The sequence below is a fragment of the Lactuca virosa genome, chromosome 5, assembly GCF_052849685.1.
Source record: "Lactuca virosa cultivar CGN04683 chromosome 5, Lactuca_virosa_CGN04683_v6, whole genome shotgun sequence".
Lineage (NCBI taxonomy): Eukaryota > Viridiplantae > Streptophyta > Magnoliopsida > Asterales > Asteraceae > Lactuca > Lactuca virosa.
In genome coordinates this window covers 120,134,176-120,161,374 of record NC_136430.1, presented here as the reverse complement: position 1 = coordinate 120,161,374, position 27,199 = coordinate 120,134,176, and the positions used below count along the sequence as shown (strand labels likewise).

Genomic DNA, 27,199 nt, shown 5'->3' with positions numbered 1-27,199 from the left:
GACGTTAAACCCCGCTCAAGCAAATTACACCACAACTGAAAAAGAATTGCTTGCTGTGGTTTATGCTTTTGAGAAATTTCGCTCTTACTTGATCTTGTCAAAAACTATTGTCTTTACTGATCATGCTGCCTTGAAGTATTTATTCAGGAAAGAAGACTCCAAGCAACGATTAATTCGTTGGATCATGTTACTCCAAGAATTTGACATCGAGATTAAAGACAAGAAAGGCATGGAAAATGTGGCTGCTGATCATTTGTCCAGATTAGAGAATCCCAACATCGAAGAACTCAAGGAGTCTAAAATAAATGACAAATTTCCAGATGAATCCTTGATGATGATAGGTGAAGAGGTACCTTGGTATGCAGACATTGTAAACTACTTGGCTGCAGGATTTCTTTTTAAAGGAATGACACATCAACAGAAGAAGAAATTTTTTTCGGACCTCAGGCACTATTATTGGGATGACCCTTACTTATTCCGAAGTTGCGCGGATAATGTAGTAAGGAGATGCGTATTCGGAAAAGAAAGTCGTGAGATCATGAAAGGATGTCACGCTGGACCGACTGGGGGGCATCATGGTGCTAATTACACAGCAAGAAAAATCTTTGATGCTGGATTTTACTGGCCTACGATTTTCAAAGATGCTCACATCTTCGTGAAAGAATGTGATGCATGTCAAAGGGCCGGTAACATCTCTTCCCGAAATGAGATGCCCCAAAACAGCATCCAAGTATGTGAAATTTTTGACGTTTGGGGAATCGATTTTATGGGACCATTTCCTTCCTCACGAGGAAACAAATATATTTTGGTAGCTGTTGACTACGTATCAAAGTGGGCTGAAGCGAAAGCTTTACCCACTAACGATGCTCGTGTAGTAGTCAAGTTTTTAAAGAATCTGTTTTCACGTTTTGGTTTCCCTAAAGCTCTGATCAGTGACAGGGGTACACACTTCTGCAATACCCAACTGGAAAAGGTTTTGCAAAAATATGGTGTTCACCATAGAATCGCAACGGCCTATCATCCACAAACCAGTGGGCAAACTGAAGTCACAAATCGAGCTTTAAAAAGAATTCTGGAACGATCAGTGGGAAGTAACAAGAAGGAATGGGCAGATAAACTTAATGATGCGTTGTGGGCATTTCGAACTGCATACAAAACACCTATTGGTAGTACACCATATAGGATGGTCTTTGGAAAAGCATGTCATTTGCCAGTCGAAATCGAACATAAAGCATTTTGGGCATTGAAATCATGCAACTTTGATCCTGTGGAAATTAAAACTAACCGTCTTATGCAGATGAATGCTCTGGAAGAATTAAGGGATGAAGCTTATGGAAACTCTCAAATCTACAAAGAGAAATCAAAGAAATGGCATGATAAAAGATTAAGCAGAGACAAAAAGTTTACCCCTGGAGAAAAAGTATTGCTATTCAATTCCAGGTTGAAACTTTTTCCAGGTAAACTGAAGACGCGTTGGTACGGTCCATTCACAATAAAAGAAGTCTTTTCACATGGTGCAATCGAACTAATTGGAAAAGATGGAGAAAGCTTTAAGGTAAATGGACATCAAGTGAAGCATTACCAGGAAGGAATGTTTAAAGAAGAAGAGAAAGAGGATATACCCCTCCAACTCACTGAAAACAATTAAGTGAGGGGTAGAGTCTGGCTCATGACTCAGTTAAAAAGAAGCGCTTGCGGGAGGCAACCCGATGTTTGTTTTGATTTTTAAATTTGGTGTGTTTATTTTCTGTATGTTTGGTGTGAATTTTCTTTTTAGTTTGTGTTTTCAATAAAAGTGCTTTTTAATGGTTTTATTTTTCTGTGAAAGTTACTTTTCAGCTTAGAAACAGGTGATGGTCAGAATGGTGTAAAGTAAATTTCTGAAATGCAAAATACAATAGGAGAAGTGGCATCACATAAGTGTGGGGTGATTCCCCACAAAGAACAGGATGAAGAACTGAAGCTGATACTGACCAACGGGAGAGTTTTATTCGAAGGATAAAGCAAGTGTTCGGCCGACACAAGTCAAATCAAATTCACTCAGCGAAAAGAAGTAATTGTTCTAATAACGCAATGTGTACGTGGCCAGTATACACAGCGTTAAATTCAAGAAACGCGTAGAGGATCCCAATAATTGCATTACGCGACGTGTTCAAATATTATACGCGACACGTAAATGAACCTGTTCAGAGAAATTGTGCGGAAAAAGATTCAGATGCCACACTTGCCTAAATCTCCAGCTGGTTCAAAAAGAAAAGATTTACATGCACTTCAACATCACAAACAGAAAAGTGCACTCAACACTTGTCCCACGCAAATCAGGATTTCGACCTCGCCACTACAATACCCCAGGGGAGTCTGTTCCTTTTTCTCCCTTTTTACTTTTATGTTCTTTAATTTTGCATACAATGGGGACATTGTATGATTTAAGTGTGGGGTAGGGGGTCGAATAAGGAAACCAAGCATTTTTGAAAGAAAAAAAAAATTGAAAATTTTTGCTAGATTCACATTTATTGAATAATGGTTTAATTCAGAAATCTAGTAAAAATTAAAAAGTTTTATTGTGTTGAAACTCAATTTGCCACGTTATGTGGGATGATCCAATGCGAACTCAAATGTTTAATTGAACCAATAGTATGTTATAGTACATTTGTGGCTTCCCTATCCTAGTGAAATCATGGAACAAAAACACAACCTTGCTTAGTTTGAGGGCCATAACATGTTTAACATCGTGTACCAGAAATATATCCAGGAGAGCTTATGTAGTCATTGCACTCTAGACTAATATCTCTAACCAATAAGAGTTGAAGTTAAGTTCCCTTGCTTAAGCATATGTTTTTTTTTTTTGGATTTTTAGTTAAAAAAAAAAAAAAAAAAAAAAGAAAAGAAAAGTCTACAAAGCTATGAAGATCAAGAAATATCATGAAGAAAAATTCCAAAAATCAATGAAGACTCTAGAATAAAGGCAATTTGCCAAGTTATTAGTTATTGTAATTTTATTTCTAGGTTATTTTTCCATATGTATGCTTGGGGACTTAGTAAAAATACTTTGAGGTTAAGAAAGATTTCTGAGGATATATTCGGAGGGATGCAATAACCAGAATGTTGTTCAAAATAAGTAAGCAAGTGTTTTTTTGAAGATTGTGAGTATTTAGGATTGGGGAAGTTTTAGGAATCATTAGACACAAATGTATGCATTGAGGTTTCGATGTAATGGCTGGGTTCAAGTCGGATTGTCTTGTGCAATGTTGGTGATGAAGGTTTTGATATGATGACATGCTAAAGTCAGTTTTGCTTGAGGACAAGCAAAGTTCAAGTGTGGGGTATTTTGATATCGCAATAATTATACATATATTTCGAGCGATATTTATGTATTTTTAGCTATATTTTGGTATGATTTAAGATAAAAGGTACTTATAAAGTTTGAAATTCCATTTTACAGCTAAAAATCATTTCTGAGGAAAAAGGAGAAGAAAACATGCAAAAATCCGCAAAAAGAAGTGAAAGAAATTACACGAAGAAAAACGAGATCAAAAAGTCAAAGAATTTAAAGATAGCCGCGTTGGAAAGACGAGAAAAACAAAATAAAAATATAAAAAGAATTTAATTTAATTAATGAGGTTTAACTAAAATAAATTATTGGGAATTAATTATTTAATTTCTAAATAATTTATATTAATTAAATTAATTTAATTTAATTTGCAAAAAGAAAAAAAAATAAAAAAAGAAACAAAAAATTCGGATTTAGCCCAAAACCCGGAGCCCAAAGACGGCCTGATCCGTCCACCAGAAGACCCGAACCGAATCCGAGATCCGACCCGTCCGCCCCGCGTCCAAATGCCCTCACAAACTGATCCGGTACACGACCCGACCCAGAGATCCGAACCGGGTTTAGACCCGCGTGTTTTATCGTCTGTGACGTCATCGGTGACGTCATCAAAATCCGATCCGCGCCCCGTTCCGACCCGATACGACCCGACCTCCGATTCGTTTTACCTCACATGCAGATCCGCGCCTCGACCCGGATTCCGACCCAAATTCGATTTGGTACTGTTTATTGGCAATACGACGTCGTTTTGAGTACCAGATTTGCCAATTCCGATTCCATTACGTTTTTAACCATTTTTTCCCCACTTTTTCCTATTCTAAACCCATTCCTTTCCAACCAATACTCAATAATTCACCACCTTTAAACTTTCCAACCATTTATTCCCATCTTTTTATTTCTTTTGAATTCTTTTTCATTAGATCCAATCTCAATTTATTTCTTTTTGGTATTTAATTTTCCAAATTTTTACTATAAATACCACCATTTTTCACCACAAAAAGATCCATCATACACTTTGATACACAAATTTCTCCATACAATTTCTTACCATATCACCACTATACCAAATTCCACCCAACCTTTGAACCACAATTGGGGATTCAAGAGTCAAAAAGCTAAGGAATTGAAGATTGCAGTGGCATTAGGGACTACATCGGGTTTGTTTTATCGACATGTTTAACATTCTCAATATGTTTTCTATGTATGTTGTAACCTTAATTATGAGCTAAATTCTCTTTGCTTTCACTTGGATAATGAAACCTTGAAAATATGATTTGATTTATATTATTCGGATATTAATTGTTATTTATTTTATCATGCATATTTGATCATTTATTTGTATATGTTAAGTTTTTGTAATTAATTTTCCCATAACTAAGTTAATATTTTTAAAAGATCACTTTAATTATATTATCTTGAATCATAAATTTTTCATAACCATTGATATTTATGACTAGTAAAGGACAATATTTTAGAAATTGGGCAAAATAAAATACTAAAAATTTAACATGTATATTTTATATCGTACGACCAACTTACGATTCCTATTTGTTTTACTACCACTAAAATGAATAGTTTGATCAAATGTTTGCATGATACGAATTAATTATTGTTAATAAAATTGTTAATTGCATGACAATTGTTTTTAATTAATTTTATTATCAAAACGGTAAAAAATTTAGATCATGATTTTTAACCAATTTTAGAAATCGGTAAATAACTAATAATATCAATTGCACTTAATATAAATCATTCATTACTAAAAGGTGGAATTAAATCTAAGTGAAAGCATCCTTATCATTCTTGATTCTTAAAAACCAATTCTTGTTCTATATTTATTCTACACTTTAATTGTTAAAATTCTCATTATTGTCTTGTTACTAGAAATTCCCCCAAGTTACTTATCTTTTAAGTTAATTAGCGACAAATAGTCTAATATTAAATCATACTCGTTTCCCCAAGTGTTCGACATCCGTTCTTACCATTGCTATATTACAAATTCAATTAGGTACACTTGCCTAAGTCGATAGTAAATTCTAGTATCGGTAATTTCAACCTTATAAATTTAAGACTAGTGAAATTTACACATCAGCAAGCCCGATGTATGTTATTCATTATGCCATGTATTATGTATTTCGGGGCAAGCCCGATGTATGCTAGATTATGTGTTATATGTGATATGTTCCGGGCTTCGGTCCGATGCCAGGGCAAGCCCGATGCAGATTATGTGATTATGTTATGTGTTTATGATATATGTTATGTTATGTATGTGTCGGGGTGAGCTCGATGCCCGATGCGTCGGATGCCGGGGTGAGCCGGATGCCATGCAGGAGTCCGATGTCGGGTAAGCCGATGTCGGGATTCGTCCCGATGAAGTTGGGAGTAGTCCCAGAGTTATGTTATTTGTTATATGTGCTTTGTATGGTATGTGGTAGTTTGGGGGATCTCACTAAGCTTCGTGCTTACAGTTTTCAGGTTTGGTTTCAGGTACTTCAGCTAGTAAAGGGAAGGGCTCGCGTTGATGGCATGGCACACACCACAGTTTTATTAGCCTGGGAGCTTACTCTGATATTTTATGCGAGACAGTTATTTGTTGACAGATTTTATGAGATTTTGAGATACATGATGGATGATTTTATTTTATGGTGATAATATTATGTTTGCTAAACGATTTAAAAAAATGAAATTTTTGGCTTGTATTTTGGGATGTTTCACCCACTTTAAACACCTCACTAAATCACAGCCTAGACATCATCCCCGTAAGTAGATCAATCAGTATAACAACTTGGAATCAGTGATAAATCATGTTTATAAGTTCATAATCACGATAATGAAGTTAAACATAAGTTATACTTAAAGTAGGGTAAGCATAACTCACTTATAACGGGTTTTTATTAAAACTGGGCTTCGCTGGAGCAGCGTTTCCGAGCCGAAAAGCTTTTTCTCGGAGCCTTTGAGAGCCTCGGGGCTTCCTTCGGGTGCTAGGGGGTTTTCCTAGGCTTTAGGGGGCTTAAGGAGTGCTAGAGAGAGGTTCTAGATAGAGAAATAAGGCTTGAGAGGTGTGAAGAAATGGCAATGCCCGACACCTCTATTTATAGGCTGCCGGACTGATGGACTCACCGAGTTGGGTCACTGAATCACCGAGTCATTGCCATGTGTCATCATCTGATGCCTTGCATTGGAGAGAAAGCAACGGCTATGATCGTGACACGTCACCCAAACTATCACAGCAGCCTCCCGACTTAGAAAAATCATAACTCTCGCATACGAGCTCCGTTTTCGACGTTATTTATATCCACGCGTAGGTAAAAACAAGATCTACAACTTTAATTTAGACTCCATCGGCTAACTCTCGACCGATCTTAAATTTAACAGTAGGAGGAGATTAGACTGTTAAATGACCGCGAAGAATTCGTAAGTCCTTCATATGGACTCCGTTTTCGTCTGTCTTTTTATTGTTGAGTTCCTATTAATGAGATCTTAAAATCTCATTTAGGTCACGTAGGCCAAAAACCGCTCGAACTAAAATTCGAGTTTCGGGCCGTGCACTGCTATGCCAAATCTTAGAAAAGAACAAATTATTGAAATAGTCCCTGTGGTTTGGCTAAAGTTGCGCGTTTGGTCCCTATGTTTTGTTTTGCACTCGGACCATCCCCATGTTTTCTTTTTATTACCCGCCTGGTCCCTGGGTCCGTTAGTCGTCAATTCCAAACGTTAAGTCCCCCCACGTGCTTCGCACATGAGGGGTATTTTCGCCATTTTATATACAAAATCTATTAGAACACCCTAAACCCTGATTCTCTCTATTTTCAAATACGCCCTTTCTTCGTCTCTTTCATTTCCTCTTCTGTGAATAGTCGATCAACCCTAATGGAAAAAACCTGTAAGTGTGGTCAAGTTGGTGTGATACGAAGATCGACTACCAAGAAAAACCCTGGAAGACTTTTCTATTGTTGTACTGGGAAGGTAAGGGAAATTTCTTCTTAAGTATATCTATATATCACATACCTTTAACACACAACAAATTACTTAAAATGCAGGGAGCAAAATGTGGTTTCATAGATTGGGTTGATGATGACAACTTTAATGGTGAAAAAAGTATCTCCCCTGATTTGCAGAAGTCATTGGATGAGCTTCAACTTGAGAATACGGCCGTGAGGCTGTTATTAGTGTTCAGTTGGGTTCTTTTTGTGTCAATTTTAATTTACAAGCTTTAATTTATGCTATCAATGTACTTATCTTTTGTTTCATCATGGCAGTAATGTAATTGAATGACAATGTATGAATGACTAGAATTGTCTATTGGAATGCAATTTTCTTTTGGAATGGAATTGATTGTTTTATAATGGAATGGAATTTAGTGGTTTGTAATGGAATGGAATTGAGTGGTTTGTACTGGAATGAAATTGACTATTTTATAATGGAATGGAATGGAATTTAGTGGTTTGTAATGGAATGGAATTGAGTGGTTTGTACTGGAATGCAATTGATTGTTTTAAAATGGAATGGAATGGAATTGACTGTTTTACAATGGAATGGAATTGAGTGGTTTGTAATGGAATGCAATTGACTGGTTTTCTATTGGAATGGAATTGAATTGAATTGAATTGAATTGAATTGAATTGAATTGAATTGAATGGTATTGAATAGAATTGAATGGAATTCAATTGAATGATTGAATAGAATTGAATGATTGATGAAATTGAATTGAATGATTGAATAGAATTGAATTGAATGATTGAATTGAATAGAATTGAATTAAAACAAAAACATAGCAACATATTATAGCACTAATTGTTCATACCGTAATTGAAAATAGAGATACATTAAAAGTCATACCATACATAGACAACAGGTCCCAAAAGTCATACCATAATTGTTCATAACACAGACATAAAACATAATGACAAATATAACAAACACAAAAGATCATAACACCATAATTGGTTATAACACAGACACAAAATATGATAACACAATCATAACTTAAGCAATAATTTTCCCTTTCTTCCCAGCCTTCCTTGTCCTGCTTGAAATTCCATCACATGCACTTTGAGTTCCACTTTGCCTACCACCATATACACTTTGAGCTTTCTTCCCAACATTCCCTTTCTTGCTTGAAGTACCATCACCTGCACTTTGATCTTTTTTCCCATCCTTCCCTTTCTTGATTGAAGTACCATCACCTACACTTTTAGCTTTATTCCCAGCCTTCCCTTTCTTGCTTGAACTAACATCACATGGACTTTGACCTTTGTAGCTTCTTTTATTATGACCAAGCTTTTTGCATTTTGAACATGTCACACTCTTGTCCTTCCTTGATGTCGTACCACCCTTCACCATATCTTCTAATTCAACAACTGACTTCCTTCTTTTCTTCCTTGGTCTTCCAATGGGGACATGATGATTGGGAGGAAGCAAAGTGGTTGGACATGGAAACTTTTCCCACATTCTTCTTCCATTAATTGGTTCAATCTTGAAAGAATACATTTCCTTCCAAGTTTTTAACCAGTAAGTAGAATGAACCCATTCTTCAGGTACGCCAACATTCTGCTTATTTTTTCTCATGTCCCATATAGCAACAAGGGCATGTTTACAAGGTATACCAGTGAGTTCCCATCTTCTACAAGAACATGTGTGTTGAACCATGTCTAACACACATTGGTCCATCCATGGACCACTCACCTGATATTTTCCATTCCCACAGAACTTACCCACACATTGAGCTACATCAGATTTGTTTCTTTCAAGCACACTTGTTGCAGTTGGAGTTAATGGTCCAACAGCCTTATCAATTACCTTTTGGACACTCACAATCCTTAACATAAGGTACTCTCTAATATACTCAAGGCATGTGATAAGTGGTTGGTCGCGTGCTTTGTTAATTTGATTATTTATGGTCTCACACAAGTTATTCAGAAGCCCATCACAATGAGCCCTCCCTACAATATAAATAAAAAATTATGTGAGAAAGTGAATCATTTGGTAACAATTAACCCAAAAAAATAAAACAAACCTGTGAAGTGTGCCCTAGACCAATGTTGAGGTGGAATAGCTTTGACCCATTCGTAGCAGTCATTGTTTAGCTTTCTTAACTCTTCCATAGCATGGTTGAATTTTTGTATTGTTGTTGTACTTGCACAGTTCCACAACATGTCCTGAAACACCTTTCCCTCCATATTTTCTTCATGTTTTCATGAATGTGTCGCAGACAAAACCTGTGTTCTGCACATGGATACAATGTACCAATTGCTTGCAACAAACCCTGTACAAAAAGTAAACAACATTAGATGTAATGTATACAATGTACAATAAGAACCAAGTCCATTGAAATTACTTACCTTCTGTCTGTTAGATATAAAGGTAAAGTTGGAATTAGCTTGCAAATCAATGTCATCACCCAAGCACCTTAAGAACCAAGTCCATGAATTTATATTCTCAGCCTCTACGACAGCATATGCCAAAGGATATGTACAATTATTTCCATCAAGACCCTAAACATAGTGAAGGAGTTAGTAATTTAAATAAAATGGAATAAAATAACACAAGATATGTGTTTACATCTTACCACTGCTGTGAGTATCATTCCAGGATAAGGCCCTTTCATAAAAGTCCCATCCAAACCAAGGTAATCTCTTTTACCAGTTAGAAAAGCTTTCTTTAATGGCCCTAGACAGATGTAGATCCGTTTGAAAGTTCTAGTCTCAGAAGCTGGGTTTGGCTCACTTTCGACCTCTATCTTAACTGTTGTCCCTGGGTTTCGAGTGCGAAGTTCTTGAACATAGTCTCGTAGTGTAGTATATTGCCCTGCATAATCGCCCCTTACTTGATTCAATGCTTCTGTTTTAGCCCTAAATACCTTCATCTTTGAAATATCTACCTGGTATTCACGTTGAAGTTGTTCTTGTAAAGCTCGTGTAGGGACTGTAGGGTTGCTTTCAATTTGCTGCACTATTTTCTTTGCCAAAAACTTGTAGGTACAAGCTTTCACATTTCTTGTTTGTAGACATCTATGCTCTTTTTCGTAGGTCTTGATCTCCCAGTCAACATCTTGTTCCCACTTGCTAGCATAAAGTACCCATGGACACTTGTTTTCTTCACTTTCTTTATTGCTGTGACTGGGCCCACATGGATCAAGTTGACCAAGGTCTGGGATAGTACCTTTACAAATAGCTCTCACTCTGTTTTTATCATTTTTTATGAAGTCTATTTCCCTCCTTGTCTCCACAGCATGTTGTCTTATTGCATCTTTCAATTATTCAGATGAGGTGAATTTTTGGTACACATAGAATGGATCACTAACTCTTGCATCACTGTTTTCCATTGCCCTTCGAATTGCCTTAATTGATTTTCTTCTCCTGTTGCTCCCACCTTCATCAGATGATGACTCATATAAGAATACCTCATTGTTTACAACCTCAATATCATCAATTTCCCTTGTTTCTGTTTCCTTGACATTTGACCCTCCAAGATCACCCACCCACTCTATATCTTCATCAATATTTAACAAAAACTCATTCATGTCTATCTCAGGTTCATCTAGGAGGTTATCTAAGTCTACTAAGAACTCACTATCATCACTATCACCACTATCATCAACATCATCTCTATTGTCACTTTCATGAGTATTCCCTCCAGGTTCTTCATTTAGAATTTCATCAAATTCATCAAATATACCGTGTGTTTCACATTGGGCATCAATTTGGTCAGTTTCAGTTTCTTTTGTTGGCACAACATCTGGTTTACTTGATCCAATACAATCCCCTGTTTCAGTTTCCTTCCATTCCAAAAATAGCCTTTTACTACATGAAGGTTGATCAATGATTTCTTCTATCCTAACTTTACTAGGGGTAGATGACATTGTATATGTATGCAACACTGTTTTACCATGTTCAACATAAACTTCAATCAGTTTATGTTTACCCACGTATGTACCCAAATGGTTAATGTCACTGTCACTAGCCAATGCAAACAACCCAAAGTCCAAATCTGAAAAGGGTCTTTTGAAGTGGTAATAAAGCAACTTACCCTCTTCAACATAGCTTAGGGTCTCCATCATCTCATCAATATCGTGTACACAGAACTCATCAATGTCCAATAGATCAACGTATCTTTCTTTGCCCTTGACGTACCTCCTTCCAGGAAACTTTGTAAACTCTCCACCATAGAATAATCTGATGGAGAAGATAGTTGGATGACCAGCTGTAAAAGAGAAAGCTTCAACTTATTAGCTTAAAATCTGTAAGTGATAAATTTAACTTTTGAAAATAAGGGGTTACCGTAATGTTTTTCAACGTCTATTTCTTCCATGTTTGCTCTAATCCTCCAACCCACCATTGTTGCTTCGATGATTCTTGCAAAATTTTGAGGAGTTAGGGTTTCTACTCGATTTTGATGAGTTACAAATTAAGTGAGAGAGAGTGTGTGTGAGAGGGAGGTGATCGTAAAATGATCGGAATGAAGAAACTATTGGCATTGCATTTAGGCGCCATGTACAAAATGACGAAAATACCCCTCATGTGCGAAGCACGTGGGGGACTTAACGTTTGGAATTGACGACTAACGGACCCAGGGACCAGGCGTGTAATAAAAATAAAACCTGGGGATGGTTCGAGTGCAAAACAAAACATAGGGACCAAACGCGCAACTTTAGCCAAACCACAGGGACTATTTTAGTAATTTGTTCCTTAGAAAATTCATAACTTCCTCATACGAAGTCAGATTTGGTCGTTCTTTTTGTGTATGTTCTCGGTTTAAAATATACTACAACTTTTGTTTAGATCACTAAGGCTAAAAAATCCTCTATCGTAAATTCACTATTTACGTCTCCCGGTGCCGTGCCGGTTCCGTCGCGAAACTTCGACGAGTCATAACTTCTTCGTTATAACTCGGATTTCGGTGTTCTTTATATGTACGGAACCCTTGTAACATATACTACCACTTGTTTAAGATTACCCTTTCTAAATAATCTTCCATCAAAAAGTAATTTTTGACGCTTATTGTCTTTAAATTGACTATCCCGAATCTGCGGGCGTTACAGGTACACGGGACTATCTCAGACTTAGCCTTTCTCTTTACCATTTGGTCAAATGACTTAAACATGGCCGATCCCTTTCCACTGGGAAGAGAAAGCTTTTCTGAACTTCCAATGTTACCATTGTCAATGTCCATGGAAGTTTGGGAAGTAGATCTTCCAATCAAATTTGCTTTTACCAGTGCGCCAAATCATTGCTGATTCAGCGGCAACAATCAAATAGGTAAGATCAATAAGGGTCATGTCATGGTCTGTCACATAGTAGTCCTTAATGAGCTCACTATATGACTCGGGAAGTGATTAAAGAACACAGTCAACAGCCAACTTCCTTGAGACTTCGACACCCAACTCTCCCAGCTTGTCAATATGTAACTTCATCTCCAAGACGTGAGCACATACAGACTTTCCTTCCTCCCAATAGGGCTTTGAGTGACCTTGAACTTGTGGGTTAGGGAGAATAATTGGAGGAGGTGGAGGAAGTGAAGTTCCACTACAACACGAAGAAGGGATTAATCTTTCACCTTGATCGCCTTGTGGAAAATCATCTTTATAAAGAAATTTTTTTTTTAAGATTTGGGAAGACCATAGTTGTCTGAACTAGACATCTGTAATGGGAGAAATCCAAGTTTAGTTGATTTTAGTCCTTAATATAACACCCAACATGAAATATTAAGGCTAGGACCCAACACAATATTTTACAATTCGGAAGAGGGATGTCGTAATCCAAATTTCAAAATATTTGAAGGTAGGAAAATGACGATTTACCAATTTCCACCATGAAAAACGAAAATTATTATTAAGTTTTAAATGGATTGAAATTCCTAGATCCTTTGAGATTCATTGAACTATTCAATGGCATGTTTAAATCTCGATTGCGCCCTTCAAGTTTGTGACTGGGATGTCGAGGATCACAAACAAGGTGTGAATAACCATGCAATTTAGCTTGGTACACCCAATGTTACAAACACCTAATTAATGTGCCGGTTAACCACACACGCTCCATTGATCTATGATTAACATCAAGCTACCCTTTGTCACACAATGTCAGTCCCAGGTTAGTGTGCCGGTTAACCACACACGCTCCACTAACGACGTAACAAGGTGCAAAGTGCAATTTCATGGAGTAGCACCATTTTCACATTTTTCCTAAAATAACTAAGATTGGAAATTTAATAAAAGTTTAGTTACTTTATAATTATCATTATACTTATAATGAGAATTAATGTCATATCCTATCCGTTCGGCTAACGACCTTCCACCAGTCAAGGAAGTGGTGGGTGAGAGTAGACACCCATTAAACTGCCATTTTATAGGCAGTAACCTTATACCCCTTTATAGACCGGCTTCGTGAATGAGCCTACTAACGGTAAGACTGGCTTTACTCTTATACATATATATATATATATATATATATATATATATATATATATATATATATATATATATATATATATATATTAAACCTATAATAATATAATGGTTGAATTTTAAACTTTTAAAATTCTAGGGTTTGGAACTAAATGTTTCAAAGTAAGACTTTGCATTTACAAATTCCAAAACTTGAGGGCAAGTTTTGAACTATTCAAAAACTTTTGGAATCCATAACTTATGAGTTTAATATAGGTTTTATGAAAAGACTCTTGACATTCCATAACTTGAGGACAAGTTATGGAGTTCATAAAAAACATTTATGTAAAAGACTCTTCAAGTTCCATAACTTGAGGACAAGTTATGTAAGACTTAAATCCATTTTATGATGACATTTAAAAATGAGACTTTTCACTTTCCATAACTTGAGGACAAGTTATGGATTTTATCAAAAACATTTAGATCAAAAATTGTAACTAACAAAATCAATCAATTTGCATATGATCTAATTAAACTCATAAATTAAGATAATTCATATCAAACAAGTTTCAAGAAATTAGCCTAATCATATAAACTAATACAAATCATGAAACTTTGACAATTATCTTTTATTTGGATGAGGATAATCATTACCATAGCAACAAAATCAAATTTTATGAACAAAAACATTTTGTGGTAATGATCCTAACCCAAAACAGGCCAAAAAACGATTTTTTTCACTGAACAGTCACCACCTCGTGGTGATCAGACAGATTCCAAAAAAACGATTTTTCTTGCTTTAAAAAAACAATAAGCATCAAGTATAATAGAAAACAATCCTAGGCTCTGATACCACTGAAGGGTTTTAGTATACTACAACATCCTATGGTGCACATACAACCCTAAATGCTTTGGATCTATGTTTTCTCTAATTATACATGCAATATTGTTTCCAAAGCATTAAGCCTACAACTAGCATGCAATTGACACAAACAACATAGAAATGAGTTATGGAATTACCTCTTTGTTGTAGCTTGTAGTTTTGGCCTTGAAGAACTTAGCACCAATAGTGTGAATGCCTCAAATGGAATCACAAAACACCTTTGGACAAAAGATGACTTTTGAGAGAGTATGGTGTACACAAATCGGCTCAATGATCTCCAAGAGCACTAGTGTGTCTAGTCACCAATTTTGGATGCTAAGGGGCTTCTTATATAGTGTGGCAAGATTAGGGTTACACAATGTAAACCCTAATATGCATGACCTTCCATATTCCTTAGGCTCCATGGGTTTAAACCTCCATGGATCATCCATGGATTGTCACATGGGTTTAGCCCAACCTAAGGAATCATGGATCATTGGCCCACACCATAAGAATGAATGATTTACCAAATCAACCCCTTATATTTAATTAGTCTCTTTTGATCACAAAATTAATTCCAAACTAATTATTGATCAATACTAATTAAATAATATGATTTCATATTAATATATTAGAACTTATAATATATTAATAAATCATAAATAACCTCTTCTTAAAAGTCCATCCTATCAAATTTGTCCTGGTGATATGCAACCGAAATGGACCATGCTACTCTCGGGTCAAGTACATACCAATAATAGTTATGGGCTTAGACACCTAAACCAACAACAAGATGAAAGAGATTAAGTGAGAAGAGTATGAAATAGGTAAGAATAGAAAAGAAGATATGGTATAAGGTGAGATGAGATTGATGGGGTGAGAAGACACAAGTAAAGATAATAAGAGATAGATGAAAAGAGAAGATAATATAAGAGACATATGTGATGAGAAATAATAAGAACATAGCATAATTTGAGGAAAATAGATTAAAAAGATAGAGTATGGAAAGATAGAAATATTAGAAGAATATTATGATAACATGAAAACAAATAGAATATAACTCACCAGACCTGTTGTCTAATGTTCACGTAGCAACCATTGTACGTGAGAAGATAGGAGCACGACTTATAATAGAAGAATAATTTTATGTCTTTGTACTTTCCTTGTTGCATTATATCAGAGTTTGAATTTATTGTAAACCCGAATATTAGCATGGGTGTAAAGTGTTTTTTAAAGTTATAGAATTCCACAAAAAATTATAGAAACTCTGATAATCCCTAGATATTTAGATGAAAAAAAAATTTGGGTCGTTGCACCACGTGCCACGAACCTTACACTTGTTGCGTCGCAGTCACTAAGTGCCAAGATAGTTGTAACTTTAGACTTAAACTCACGACATGAATGTTCCCTTAGTCGCGCCGCGATTCTCGTAGCATAATCCATTTCCTTGTTAAGCACTTAATAGTTAATCCCTTAAGACAAGGGATCAAACTTCTAGATACCCTTCCAATAGGTCTTAAAGGACAAAGTTTCCAACTTTATCCATAAGAAAGCCTTGTGCAACAAACCCTAACTTCTAGGTTTAAAAATAGGACAAGAAGTATACCAAAATCCATGCATGGCAAATAGGGAAAGACAAAAATCCATTCTTAACACCACAATAGGTCCAGGAGACCCCAAGACATAACCTTTAGAGTTGTCCAAACTCCATCAAAATACCATTAAAGGGACCAAAACAAGCTCACGAACCTAGATCTACAAAACATAAAGCATAAAGCTTGAAATTTGGAGACTTACCAAGGTACATAGATGACTTAGAAGGTTGAAATGCCACAATATATAGCTTCTTGGCACTAAAGTAACTTCCTTCAACTTCAATACACACACAAATGACTTAAAAGTTCAACAACTTATGAAATGGAGGTTAGGGTTTTGGGAGAAACGTTCCTGAGGAATAGAGACTGCTAAATGAGGCAACCCTAAGAGTTAATGTCCTTAAATAAGGCCCAAGTCCCGATGTTTAGGGTTTTGTGAAAATAACGTCTTCGCACTACAAGCTTCATTTAGATCGCGCCACGACTAAGGGTTTTTATTCACCTCGTGACCCATACTTGTTCGCGCCATGCTTTTGTTTCCTTTACAAAACCCACCATCCTTAAACACTTGAATTAAATAAACTTGGTATCAACATTCCCAAAAAGTAGGTGTTACAGTTTGTTAGAGAAATTATATCATTTTTACTTGGAAATTACGTAACCCCAAAATATTCTTCCAGGGTTGTCCTGTGTCATTGAAGTGAAAATTGGAAAAACATTGGCATATCAACATCTTATTACGCCCTTGTTCTTCCATGGTGAACCTCCATTGAAGCTTGCTTTGTTTGAAGAAGGTATCATTATTCCTTTTGAAGATTGTTTAAGTGGAACGAAATAGGGGAACCTTTTAAGAATGTCGAATGGTTTTAACAACCATGCGAGTTTCCAGTGTGGTCTTGGTAACCGACTACGTAACCTTTAACCTCCTAAAATGCATTTATGATAAAAGCTACTTAAATACAAGACATTAATGGACACAAAAACGAACTTGGGGTGAAATTGTATTTATTTATTTATTTATTTTGTTAAATCTAAAGGGTTTTGTGACTAGGGATGAAAATTTGGCCTGGAAACCCGAACTGAATCGAATTAGACCCGAATAAGCAATTCGATTCGGTTCTCAAGTATCTATATTAGACTTATTCGGTTATCGGGTTATTCGGCCTGGGTTACCCAAATAAGGGATTATTCGCTTCTAAATACTCAGTCCGAAATTGAAAAGTCAATTTTTAATCGTATTTTTCTTGCTACGCCGAATGACCTACATTCAATCGATCCGCTCGTGAATAATTGTGTATACTTTGCATTATTTTTAATTAACAAATTTGTTTCTTTAAAAGATTTGTTATAGAATCATAAGCTACAAAAGTCATAAAAAATACAATTTTTATAATCATATTGTAAATGTTATTTGGGTTATAGAATCCTAATACAGTTTATTCGGTTATATTAGGTCCTTAATTCAACTTGTACATGTTATTCAGATAATAACCGAAGCAAACCGATTAATACCCGAATCGAATCGAACCGAACCCGTATTGGTTATTTGGTCTGGTTTTCGGTTCATGCAATTACCCTTATTCGGTTTTCAAGTTCGAGTCGGTTCGGTCCGGTTCCGACCCGAATAACATCCCTATTTGTGACAATATCCCACAATGCAAAAGATGAATATAACAAAATTTCTACATACGAATACTTATATCCATAAACCCTAGCAACTGTCGGGTCGAGTCGATATACGATTTTGAGCCTAACAACCCTCAACCTATTCCAAACACTTATCCTTTGAAATCGCCAATCGGGTTTGTACCCTTTGATCGGGGTCAGATTATTCGGGTCACTAGTCATACTATAATAGATACTTTTGCCATACATGCTAGTACACATCTCTTGAAGAGAGAACGACTTTCGGTTATAATAAATAGATATTTACAATTATTTTTGGATGTGTGTAATCCAAATATATATTAATACTTTATATTATGTAGTTAGTTGTTGGAATTTCATTCTATTCGAGTATTTGTTTTTTATGAGAATTATTAAAAAATTATTATAAGAAAAGTTAATGTTGCTAATGAAACGTACCACAATGACTTGTACCTCGTCACACATCTTTTTTTTGTTGTGGGAGCAAACGTCGTCATTTAACGGAGTCTAAGGACAAAGAAATACACAAACGCCAAACGGAAAATAAACCGCGCGGGGTCGCCAAAATGATTTCCGTTCAAAATACAGAGACTGACAATTGTCAGTTTTTCTTTCAGCAGCAAGAACACCAAATCAACAATGGCGAGAACGAAGCAAATAGCTAAACGGAGTTCCTCCAAGGCCAAGCTCAAAACTGGTGTGCACATGAACTCACTTTTTCTTCGTCACTCATTTTAGATTGAATCATTATTTTTTGATATTTCCCATTTTTTCTTTTGCTAGAACCCTAAAGTCTTTTTCATCAACTAAAATCGCAGGTATCGCGTCTAGTTCTACCAGCACGGTGATAATCTTTCTCTATTATCTCGATTTCAGTGTTAATTTTAAGTGTTTTTGAGGTTTGATTTACTGATTTAGCAGCAGATTTTTGTGATGTAATGTGGTTTTGATGTTATTTTGATATCTTCTGCTCCAGCCACAACCAAGAAAGAGTCCGAGGAAGACTCCGTCAAGTGAGTTCTTGTATACGTTTTGATGTTTGTTGTGTGTGTGTGCTGAGATTTTGTAGATCTGAAAGGTTTTTGGTTTACAGGTTCAGAAGCCGGAGCCGGAGAAAGGAAGAGACCGCATCGTCATAAGCCTGGGACTCAAGCCCTCCGTGAGATCCGGCGTTTGCAGAAGACCGTCAATCTTCTCATCCCGGCCGCTCCTTTCATCCGAACTGTAAGATGTCTGCAATTGCATTCATCCCCAACAAGATTTTTGTTTACCAATTGTGTACTTCGATTCTCATAAGTCACAATCATATCAATTACATTATTTTTATCCAATTTTCTTGCAAATGGACAAATTAAAGCATTCGTCGTCAAGTTATGAAATATTGGGCACTTAGATATGTGATTGTTTATCTTAAATTCTTCAGGCATTAATTGAAAAAACCCTAAACGTTAGTTTTCACTTCATATATTTTGCCAGGATTTGTGTTCAATTTTTGTGTAATCTTGAAATTATATATGTTAACACACATTGAATCGTTACCATAATTTGGGGATTTAGTGAGGGAACTAGAAATAAATTTGCCTTTGTTTTGTAGATTAATCTAATGTGAGAGAAAAAGCAAACGTAATTTTGAAGAGCAAAGTTAAGAATTTATGATGAGAAATCAAATATCCTCCTATTTTTTCTTCCTATCATCTTCCTACACTTGTCTTTCTGTTGCAAATGGACCACAAAAGAAAAACTACTAATGATTGCGGTCATTTGCCACAACACAAAATGACTAAAATACCCTCATTACATATTAATGATGGCTTTAATTTGGGTGTTAAATTGTTTGCAGGTAAGAGAAATTAGCAATTACTTTGCCCCTGAAGTCACCCGATGGCAAGCTGAAGCTTTACAAGCACTTCAGGAGGTATCATATTATTTCCTTTTTCATTAAGTCGTTCTTTTTGAATTAAGTAAAAAAAAAAAAAACACTCATATATAGCTTACTGGGTTAAGTCATGTCCCCATTAAATACATTAGTAAATGTTAAAAGTTTTTTGTTATGCAGGCTGCAGAAGATTATTTAGTTCAGTTGTTTGAAGATTCAATGCTATGCTCCATACATGCAAAGCGTGTGACACTTAGTAAGTTTTCACTGAATCTGGGAAAATAGAACATATTAAAATGGGTAATTTGTTTCTCCTCATTACAACATTGTACTTTGAAAAATTTATCCAATTATAGCCATGTCATCAAATACAAAAGCAACTTTTGAATATTATATGGGTTAAAATGGGTAATAGCAAGTAGGGTGCTATAATAAAAAAATTAATGAAATTATGTTGCTATTTCTTGTAATTAGCTCAATTCTATTTTACCCATGACCAATGCTGACTTGTCATTTGCACATATTATTATTTTCAGTGAAAAAGGATTGGGAATTGGCAAGAAGACTTGGAAAGAAAGGGCAGCCCTATTAATTATACCAGTTAACTAATTGTTTATAACATATGTTACGTGGTAGTGACTCCTTATTGTTACTTCTTGAATAGATTTATGAGGTTAGAGGACATATTTATAAACTTTACAAAACTATATTTGTAAAAGTCACATGATTAAATGAAAAAAAAATCATATTTACATCATGCAAAATTTGTAGCTTAAGGATAATAACAATATATAACTTGAAACTTATAAGCATTGATGATAGTAATAATATAATGAAACTTGTACAAATGCTTACAAGTTTGGTGTTACATATTGCTAAGATGTTATTATGTCAGTATGTTGCTATTATGTGTAAAGAGATGTAATGTTTATTATGATTGAAAAATAAAGTAGAATTTACAAGTTTCAGGTTAAATATTGGTAATTATTTGTCAAGTAATCAATTTCCCATCCACTCACCAAATATACTGATAAGTGTGAATTGAGTATTAGTTTGTAAAGTAAGAAAATTAAGAAATGAGAATACACTCAAAATTTTTATACCAGTCAAACATGATATTGAAATTGTGAATACATAATATTTAAAGTACATGTAATGTTGAAAATTACTTCCAAACATAAAAATATAATTGTTTTATAGCATTGTGAAATGGTGTATGCATCTACAAGTATATACAAAGACCATTTCTAGCTATAAAACATAAAAATGGAGGCAATAAGTTTTTGTACACTCATATATACCAAATCAGCTTGAATGAGCAAGCCTTTGTTAAACACCTGAATGCCTTCTTGATGGGCTTCCTGTTATTACAGAAGCCAGTCTTTTTGCAGTCCATGTCACCTTCGATATGTTTCTAAGATGAACCACCATTGCCATTTTCTCATCCTCTGAAATCTCAAACATAAAACCTACCAAAAAGTAACAGGAAACTCGTTAAACCTCATGGCCCACAACCGGGTCTTACCCATGACCCTTGAGGACCCATTTGGTATAAGACAGAACATCGTGTACTGTGTTTGACGTGCATTGGATGGAGACTCAGACAATCTTTCTAGGGCTGTTTTCGATGACGAGGATAAGGAGGGCATTTATGTCTTTTGCACATACGAGAAATCAAGAGCGAGCCCATGTCCCACCTTTTTGGACGGGACAACAAATTGAAATTTTTTATTCTATTGACATCGGTCATAGTCTCAGTCAAATGCACGTCAAAAGCAGTACAAGCACAAGTTTGTTCTGTCATGCGTAACCAACAGGCCCCGTTGGTTACATAGGACAACTAAGGACGGTCTTGCACTGCGTTTGGTTTGCATGTGGCTGAGACTGTGACCGATGTCGATAGAATAAAAAAATTTCAATTTGTTGTCCAATCCAAAAAGGTGGGACACAGACTCGTTCTTGATTTCTCGTATGTGCAAAAGACGTAAATACCCTCCTCATCCTCGTCATCGAAAACAGCCCTAGAAAGATTGTCGAGTCTCGGTCTACTGCATGTCAAACACAGTATAACCTGTTCTGTCTTGTTTTGTCCCGCCCAAACAGGGTGAGACTGATGTCAATGAGACAAAAATTAAAAAGATACCTGAACTCTTGGAAAGAGCGAGTAATGAAAACGAAGCAAGAACTCTTTCTTCAATCGTATTATCACGATTCAACGAATCTATCAACTTCCGTATTAGGGTTGACAATGCGGCACTCTGAAGAACATCTCCATCACCAACCGTATGAACAAATTTACTCATCCAAGCAACTGTCACAAGGCTTGCACGTGCCAAACACGGGATCCCATAACCTATCGATTCCCCAATTGCCCTTATAAGCTTTTCGCCACCACTAATCCATAATGCCATTGCAGCTTTCCTTTGCCAATGATCTATCTCATCGTCTTCATTCTAAACCACATGAATTAATTAGGTTTAGGTCTAAGTTTTAGTCCAAATTAAATGGAAATTGAGAATTTGGATATTATTGTTTGTGATTACCAAATGTTTGGATCCTTGGACGATGAAGTATCTACCATGGAAGCCGCCCTCCAAGCTCTCATCATAACCAGCTTCTTTCAAGATCCAATTTTCAGCTTCTGGTGTGCCTGTGTAAGCATACCTGCCTCCTAATATCAACAAGGCTTTCGCTGTTTGTTCTTGAACATTTTCATTACATATTTGACAATCTAAAGCTTCGGTTATTGCATCTATGGCCTCCTCTCGATATACACTACTCTTCAGTGGATCTCCCTGCAATAAACTGCTATATAGGGGTGTTTCTTTTTGACTGAATGCAGAAAGAATGACTTAATAGAGAAAGTCAAAGAAAACGTTACCATAAAAAGATCAAGCTGAAGCATTATAGTAGCAATTAGAGGGCGTTTTTCTTGTGTAGCCTTTTGTAAAGAAACTAACAAGATTTGCATAGTGTTCAAGCAATCCAATCCCTTCAATAATTTGTTGAAAAGTTTCGTTCTTTGCTCAAATCTGTTGAATACAAGAAAAAAAATCATTAATCCTACTCTAAAAGTTCCCTGTAGTGAATGTTATGAATGTACCTATGGAGGCAGATTAACTCGACAAGCAAAGAGAACACAATCTCATTGCAAAATTTGCCATCGACCTCTTTACCACGAACCAAGAGTGCAAGAATGAGCTCCGGATTCAAATTATCCGCCAAATAATGGCGACACCTTCCATCGGCTTGAATACACCAATAAATCACAGAAACCGCTTTACACTTCTCAACATCATCTCCATTCGTCATTCTTCTCAGCAACAAACTCAACCCTCCAATCGCAATCACTTGTCTTCCATTCTCCAGATTCCGATCTTCATCAAACCCCGTAAGAAGCCGATCGAGAAAATAATACGCCGCGATTTGAGGACTACACCGAACGCTGAACAATTGCTGTGTTTGATCTCCGAATTCAAGCACTCGTAGCACCAACGGGATCCATTCGGTGGAAATCATCTGTTTCGCTTCAGGTTTCACGAAATGGAGCAAAATCGATGCTTTTAGGAACAGGCTACTGTTTCTCATGAGTTCAGTGAACCCTTCGAGACGTGGATCAAGGGTTAGGATGATCTTCCCGTTCGCAGGGTTTTTCGAAACGAGTTCGGTTAATAAGGAGATGACGAGTTCGAGGATTTCTTCGTTGGTAGATGCGAATAATACTTCGAGCATACCTTCGATTACTGATGGATGGGATAGTTGTTTTTCGATTAATTGATCGTCTAGCCATGATTTGGTTATGACACGAATCGCGGTTTCGCATTCGGGTAAATTTTCGGAGGTGGTGATTGAGGAAATGGCTCTGGTTAGATCAGATGATGAAGACGCGATTGAAGAAGATCTGGTGAATCGTGATTCTGTTTGTAAGGTTTGACATGGAAGAAATCGCGTGTAGTCTGGTTTGCTTGATGAACTTCGAAGATCGGAGAGTGTACTCTGCGGGTGATCAACAAAATTGATCAGTGGCTTTAACTATTTCTAGTATAAAAGTCAAAATTAAACAATTTCATAAAATGCTATTAAAAGCAATACATAATAAAAAAATTATTTATTTATTTGTTAAAATATTTTACTCTTATTTATTTCTATTATATCATTTTATTTGTAGTTTATTTCTTATTAAAGAAGATTTATATTCTGGAAATTTTATTTCTTTATTATATTGTGTATATATATTTTTAAATTATCCATTATAACAATAATTGGATATATTATTTTAAAATATAACCATAAATAGAAAGAGATTTATTAAATAAAAGAAATAATAAAAATTAAGTTGTTATTTTTGCATTTTACCCTTTAATATTTTTAATGTAAATTTCATCAACAAAACAAAAAAATTTATAGTTTATCTCTAAACCTTGCCCCTTTTGGCTTTTCCCATAAAAGGAAAAAAAATAGCAAAGTAATGTCATTGATTTGTTTATTATAGTATCCCATTTTTTTTATTTTTTATATTCTACTTTGAAAGATCTACCAATAATGATGTCATGAATATATAACTGTATAGATCTTTTCAAAATGTAATGTCTTAACTAAAAAAAAATGAAATCATTATAAAAATGAAAACTTTCTTGAAATTAGTCTTTTCCATAACAAATTTTGTGCACAGTTTAAATAGCAAAATGAGAAAGATTGATAAACATACTTGAACAATCTTTTGTTGGTTGGTATCATAATCATCTAAACAAAGTTCTTCTTCTTCTTCCTTTTGTTCCATGGCTCCATAATCAGACTCCATAGATGCTTGTTTCTCAATCGGAGCACCAAAAACAGCTCGATGTCTTCATGATCAAAGAACCCAAAACCACATTCAACATTTGCTTTATAAAAATATAAATTAAATCATTCTCATCAATTTTCAGAGGGTTTTAAGACTTACAGAAAGTTACCAAAGGATGAACTCCTTCTTCTTCGACTAGATGAAGAAGATAATAAACTGATTGAAGGCAAAGCCACAGAAGGAAGTGTAGCAGGAGGTTGACCACCTGTTTTAAGCCATTCTTTATAGTAGAGAGCAAACTGAATCGTACCCATATCCATATGATCTTCATAAATCTTGCTCAAATTGTTAATTTGTTCTTCTTGATCCTTCGAGCAATCATCAGAAAGGTTATCGATTTGTTTGTGGTACCAAATTTTGATATGGAGGAGATGTGGAAGAAAGAAATGCTCCCAAAGATCTGGTAGCAAGTGAGTTCTAGCTAATTGAGGCGAATCAACAAACACTTGGAGTGCATGTCTTGCAGAGATTCTATCGTTCTTCTCAAGCTTGTAAACGATTGATAAATAAAGCTGCGCACAAGCAGAGAGATGTGAATTTGGAGTTCCACATGTTGTGCCATGTCTCGATTCTTTCGAATTCAAAGCTGCAACAATCGTTAAAAACCCAATTGAATTCCTCAACGCTTTCATCTTCAATTCCTTAATCGTCCCTGGATTATCAATCAATTTCTCAATACTCTCGATCCCCAATTCCATATTAGCGAAAACCCCATTATCCGACAACCCATTGCTTCTCCTCACCAAACACGATTGACACTTGTTCCTCAACGAATCTCGGAAATCCTTGTCTTTCAAGTACTTACCAGCATACCCACTCAAAATCGAAATCACAGCTTTGGTAGCAACTTCATCAATGGCGGGTTCATCCGATCTTCTCGAAGCCGATGAAAGACGACCTTTGGATGAAACAACCGATGAGCTCTTCTTGTGCTTTGGAACGTCGATGCTCTTCCGGTCACGGCAGATGTAAATAGGCAAAGAAATGGAGTCATGATCAGGAGCTGCTACTGTTCTATTGAATCGGACCTTTTTGCGATTGAAATTATCACGTACGAATCCTTCTTTGGCTAGAAGCTCACTTAAAGAACCCATGTACCATAGATTAATAAATGAGGTTGATGGTTGATTCGTGAATGAGAAAGAAGATGAAGAAGAAGAGGAAGAAGAACAATGGCAGATGTCATAGGGGTCGGGGGTGGGAGTGGGGCAGAGGACAAGAAGGTGGCGGAGGTGTAAGGAGTGGTAGTGATTTCCCCAATAATTCTTGTTTTAACGGTTAGTGACTTAGTGCCTTACTGGTTCTTCAAAGATTTAATAAGTACATTCACATAGAAACATATAAAGAAAACCAAAAAAGTAGTCATTTTCTTGAAGTTTTTATATAAAAAAATATTCAAAGTTGAAAGAAAATTCCCACGATGACCACATATATGGCGGTGGCACGCTAAGACGGTCAAAACGGTGTCGTTTTGCAAATTTGCAGGGTGTTAGTGAAATGTGTACCCTTGCAAAATCAACCGTTATATAAGACAAATTTTCATTTTTTCCCCCTATTCTACAATGAAAATGCATTTTAAAATCTCTTTCAACTCTAATTTCACACTCCGCTGTAGGTTTAAATTTTTTGCTCTAGGTTCAGATTTTGGATCATGGAGGTAATATGATAAGTTATGTTGAACATATCAAGCCTCTTGTTAGGTTTTCAAACCGTCTAAACAAATCGATCATGGTAATGGAAACAAAACAAAATCATATGTGTTCATGCAACCTAAAAATTTAAGTTTTGTGCTATTACTGCTACCCTATGAAAACATAAAAAATGAAGAACTAGATACATCTCTTGCAACTAACGACTTTCGAGCTTGAGATCTTGTGCGTGCCACCTTGTTTGGATCAATCTGTCTCTTGGTTCACACCCAATGAACTCAAAAGAGCAAAATAAGATGAAGTGTGAGGAGGGTCAAATTCACAAACCGTGGGAGGGAGAGGAATTCGTCCACTGTAGAGGAAGGAAGAGAGTTGTCGAATTTGTCAAGCCAAAATGAAAAGAATAATGAGATCCCAAGGGCCCTATTTATAACCTTGGATAACTTCCTTGGATTTGTCCTTGTGACATCGCCTATTTTTCATAACCGAAAAAAACAATTTTCTTTACACTTTCAAAACCATATTTATTGTTTGCGGAAAATTCCAATACAATAAAACATTTTGTGGAAACTGTCCCGTTTAATTAAAATATCATGAGTGAAGATGTTATTTCAAAATACAATACCCTAAGGATGTCATAATCAATACAGTACATAAGTTACAGCGTAAAGACCTAACAATCGACTCTTAATCACTCAACATCCTAATCAAGTTCCGACAACTTTAATCCTGTTACATGTGATGCATATAGTTTGAGTGGGCCAGGTTTGGGAAAACCTGATGAGACACATAGGGTTTCCAATCCCATACTATTTTAGTGATAATAATTCATAATTAATAAATCTACAAAACCAACTATTACCAACAATATATCATTTAACATAGATATCCATAAGACATTCTACCACATCTCGTCGATTCTCACATATTGATCCTTGAGGTCTAACATGATGGATCACTGCAAGCAACAAGTAGATTTTCTGCTTCGGGGATTCCTTGGAAATGGAAATCAATAAAG

At 35.8% G+C, this 27,199-nt stretch overlaps 2 protein-coding genes across 2 annotated transcripts; one reads left to right on the top strand and one right to left on the bottom strand.

Annotated features, from left to right (window-relative positions):
- Nucleotides 1–18,356: 18,356 nt before the first annotated feature.
- Nucleotides 18,357–20,421, top strand: LOC145115803 (histone H3-like centromeric protein CENH3). Its single transcript, XM_079052156.1, has 7 exons — nucleotides 18,357–18,510; nucleotides 18,632–18,657; nucleotides 18,790–18,826; nucleotides 18,907–19,037; nucleotides 19,654–19,728; nucleotides 19,870–19,945; nucleotides 20,226–20,421. Exons 1-7 carry the CDS (start codon nucleotides 18,453–18,455, stop codon nucleotides 20,279–20,281), a joined length of 459 nt encoding a protein of 152 aa, XP_078908282.1. The 5' UTR covers nucleotides 18,357–18,452; the 3' UTR covers nucleotides 20,282–20,421.
- A 337-nt stretch (nucleotides 20,422–20,758) lies between these two features.
- On the bottom strand, nucleotides 20,759–25,844 carry LOC145114697 (putative E3 ubiquitin-protein ligase LIN-1). Its single transcript, XM_079050776.1, has 7 exons — nucleotides 24,632–25,844; nucleotides 24,398–24,533; nucleotides 22,793–23,685; nucleotides 22,571–22,721; nucleotides 22,233–22,484; nucleotides 21,833–22,142; nucleotides 20,759–21,158 (listed from the first exon to the last, which is right to left on the bottom strand). Exons 1-7 carry the CDS (start codon nucleotides 25,624–25,626, stop codon nucleotides 21,019–21,021), a joined length of 2,877 nt encoding a protein of 958 aa, XP_078906902.1. The 5' UTR covers nucleotides 25,627–25,844; the 3' UTR covers nucleotides 20,759–21,018.
- Between the last annotated feature and the right edge of the window lie 1,355 nt (nucleotides 25,845–27,199).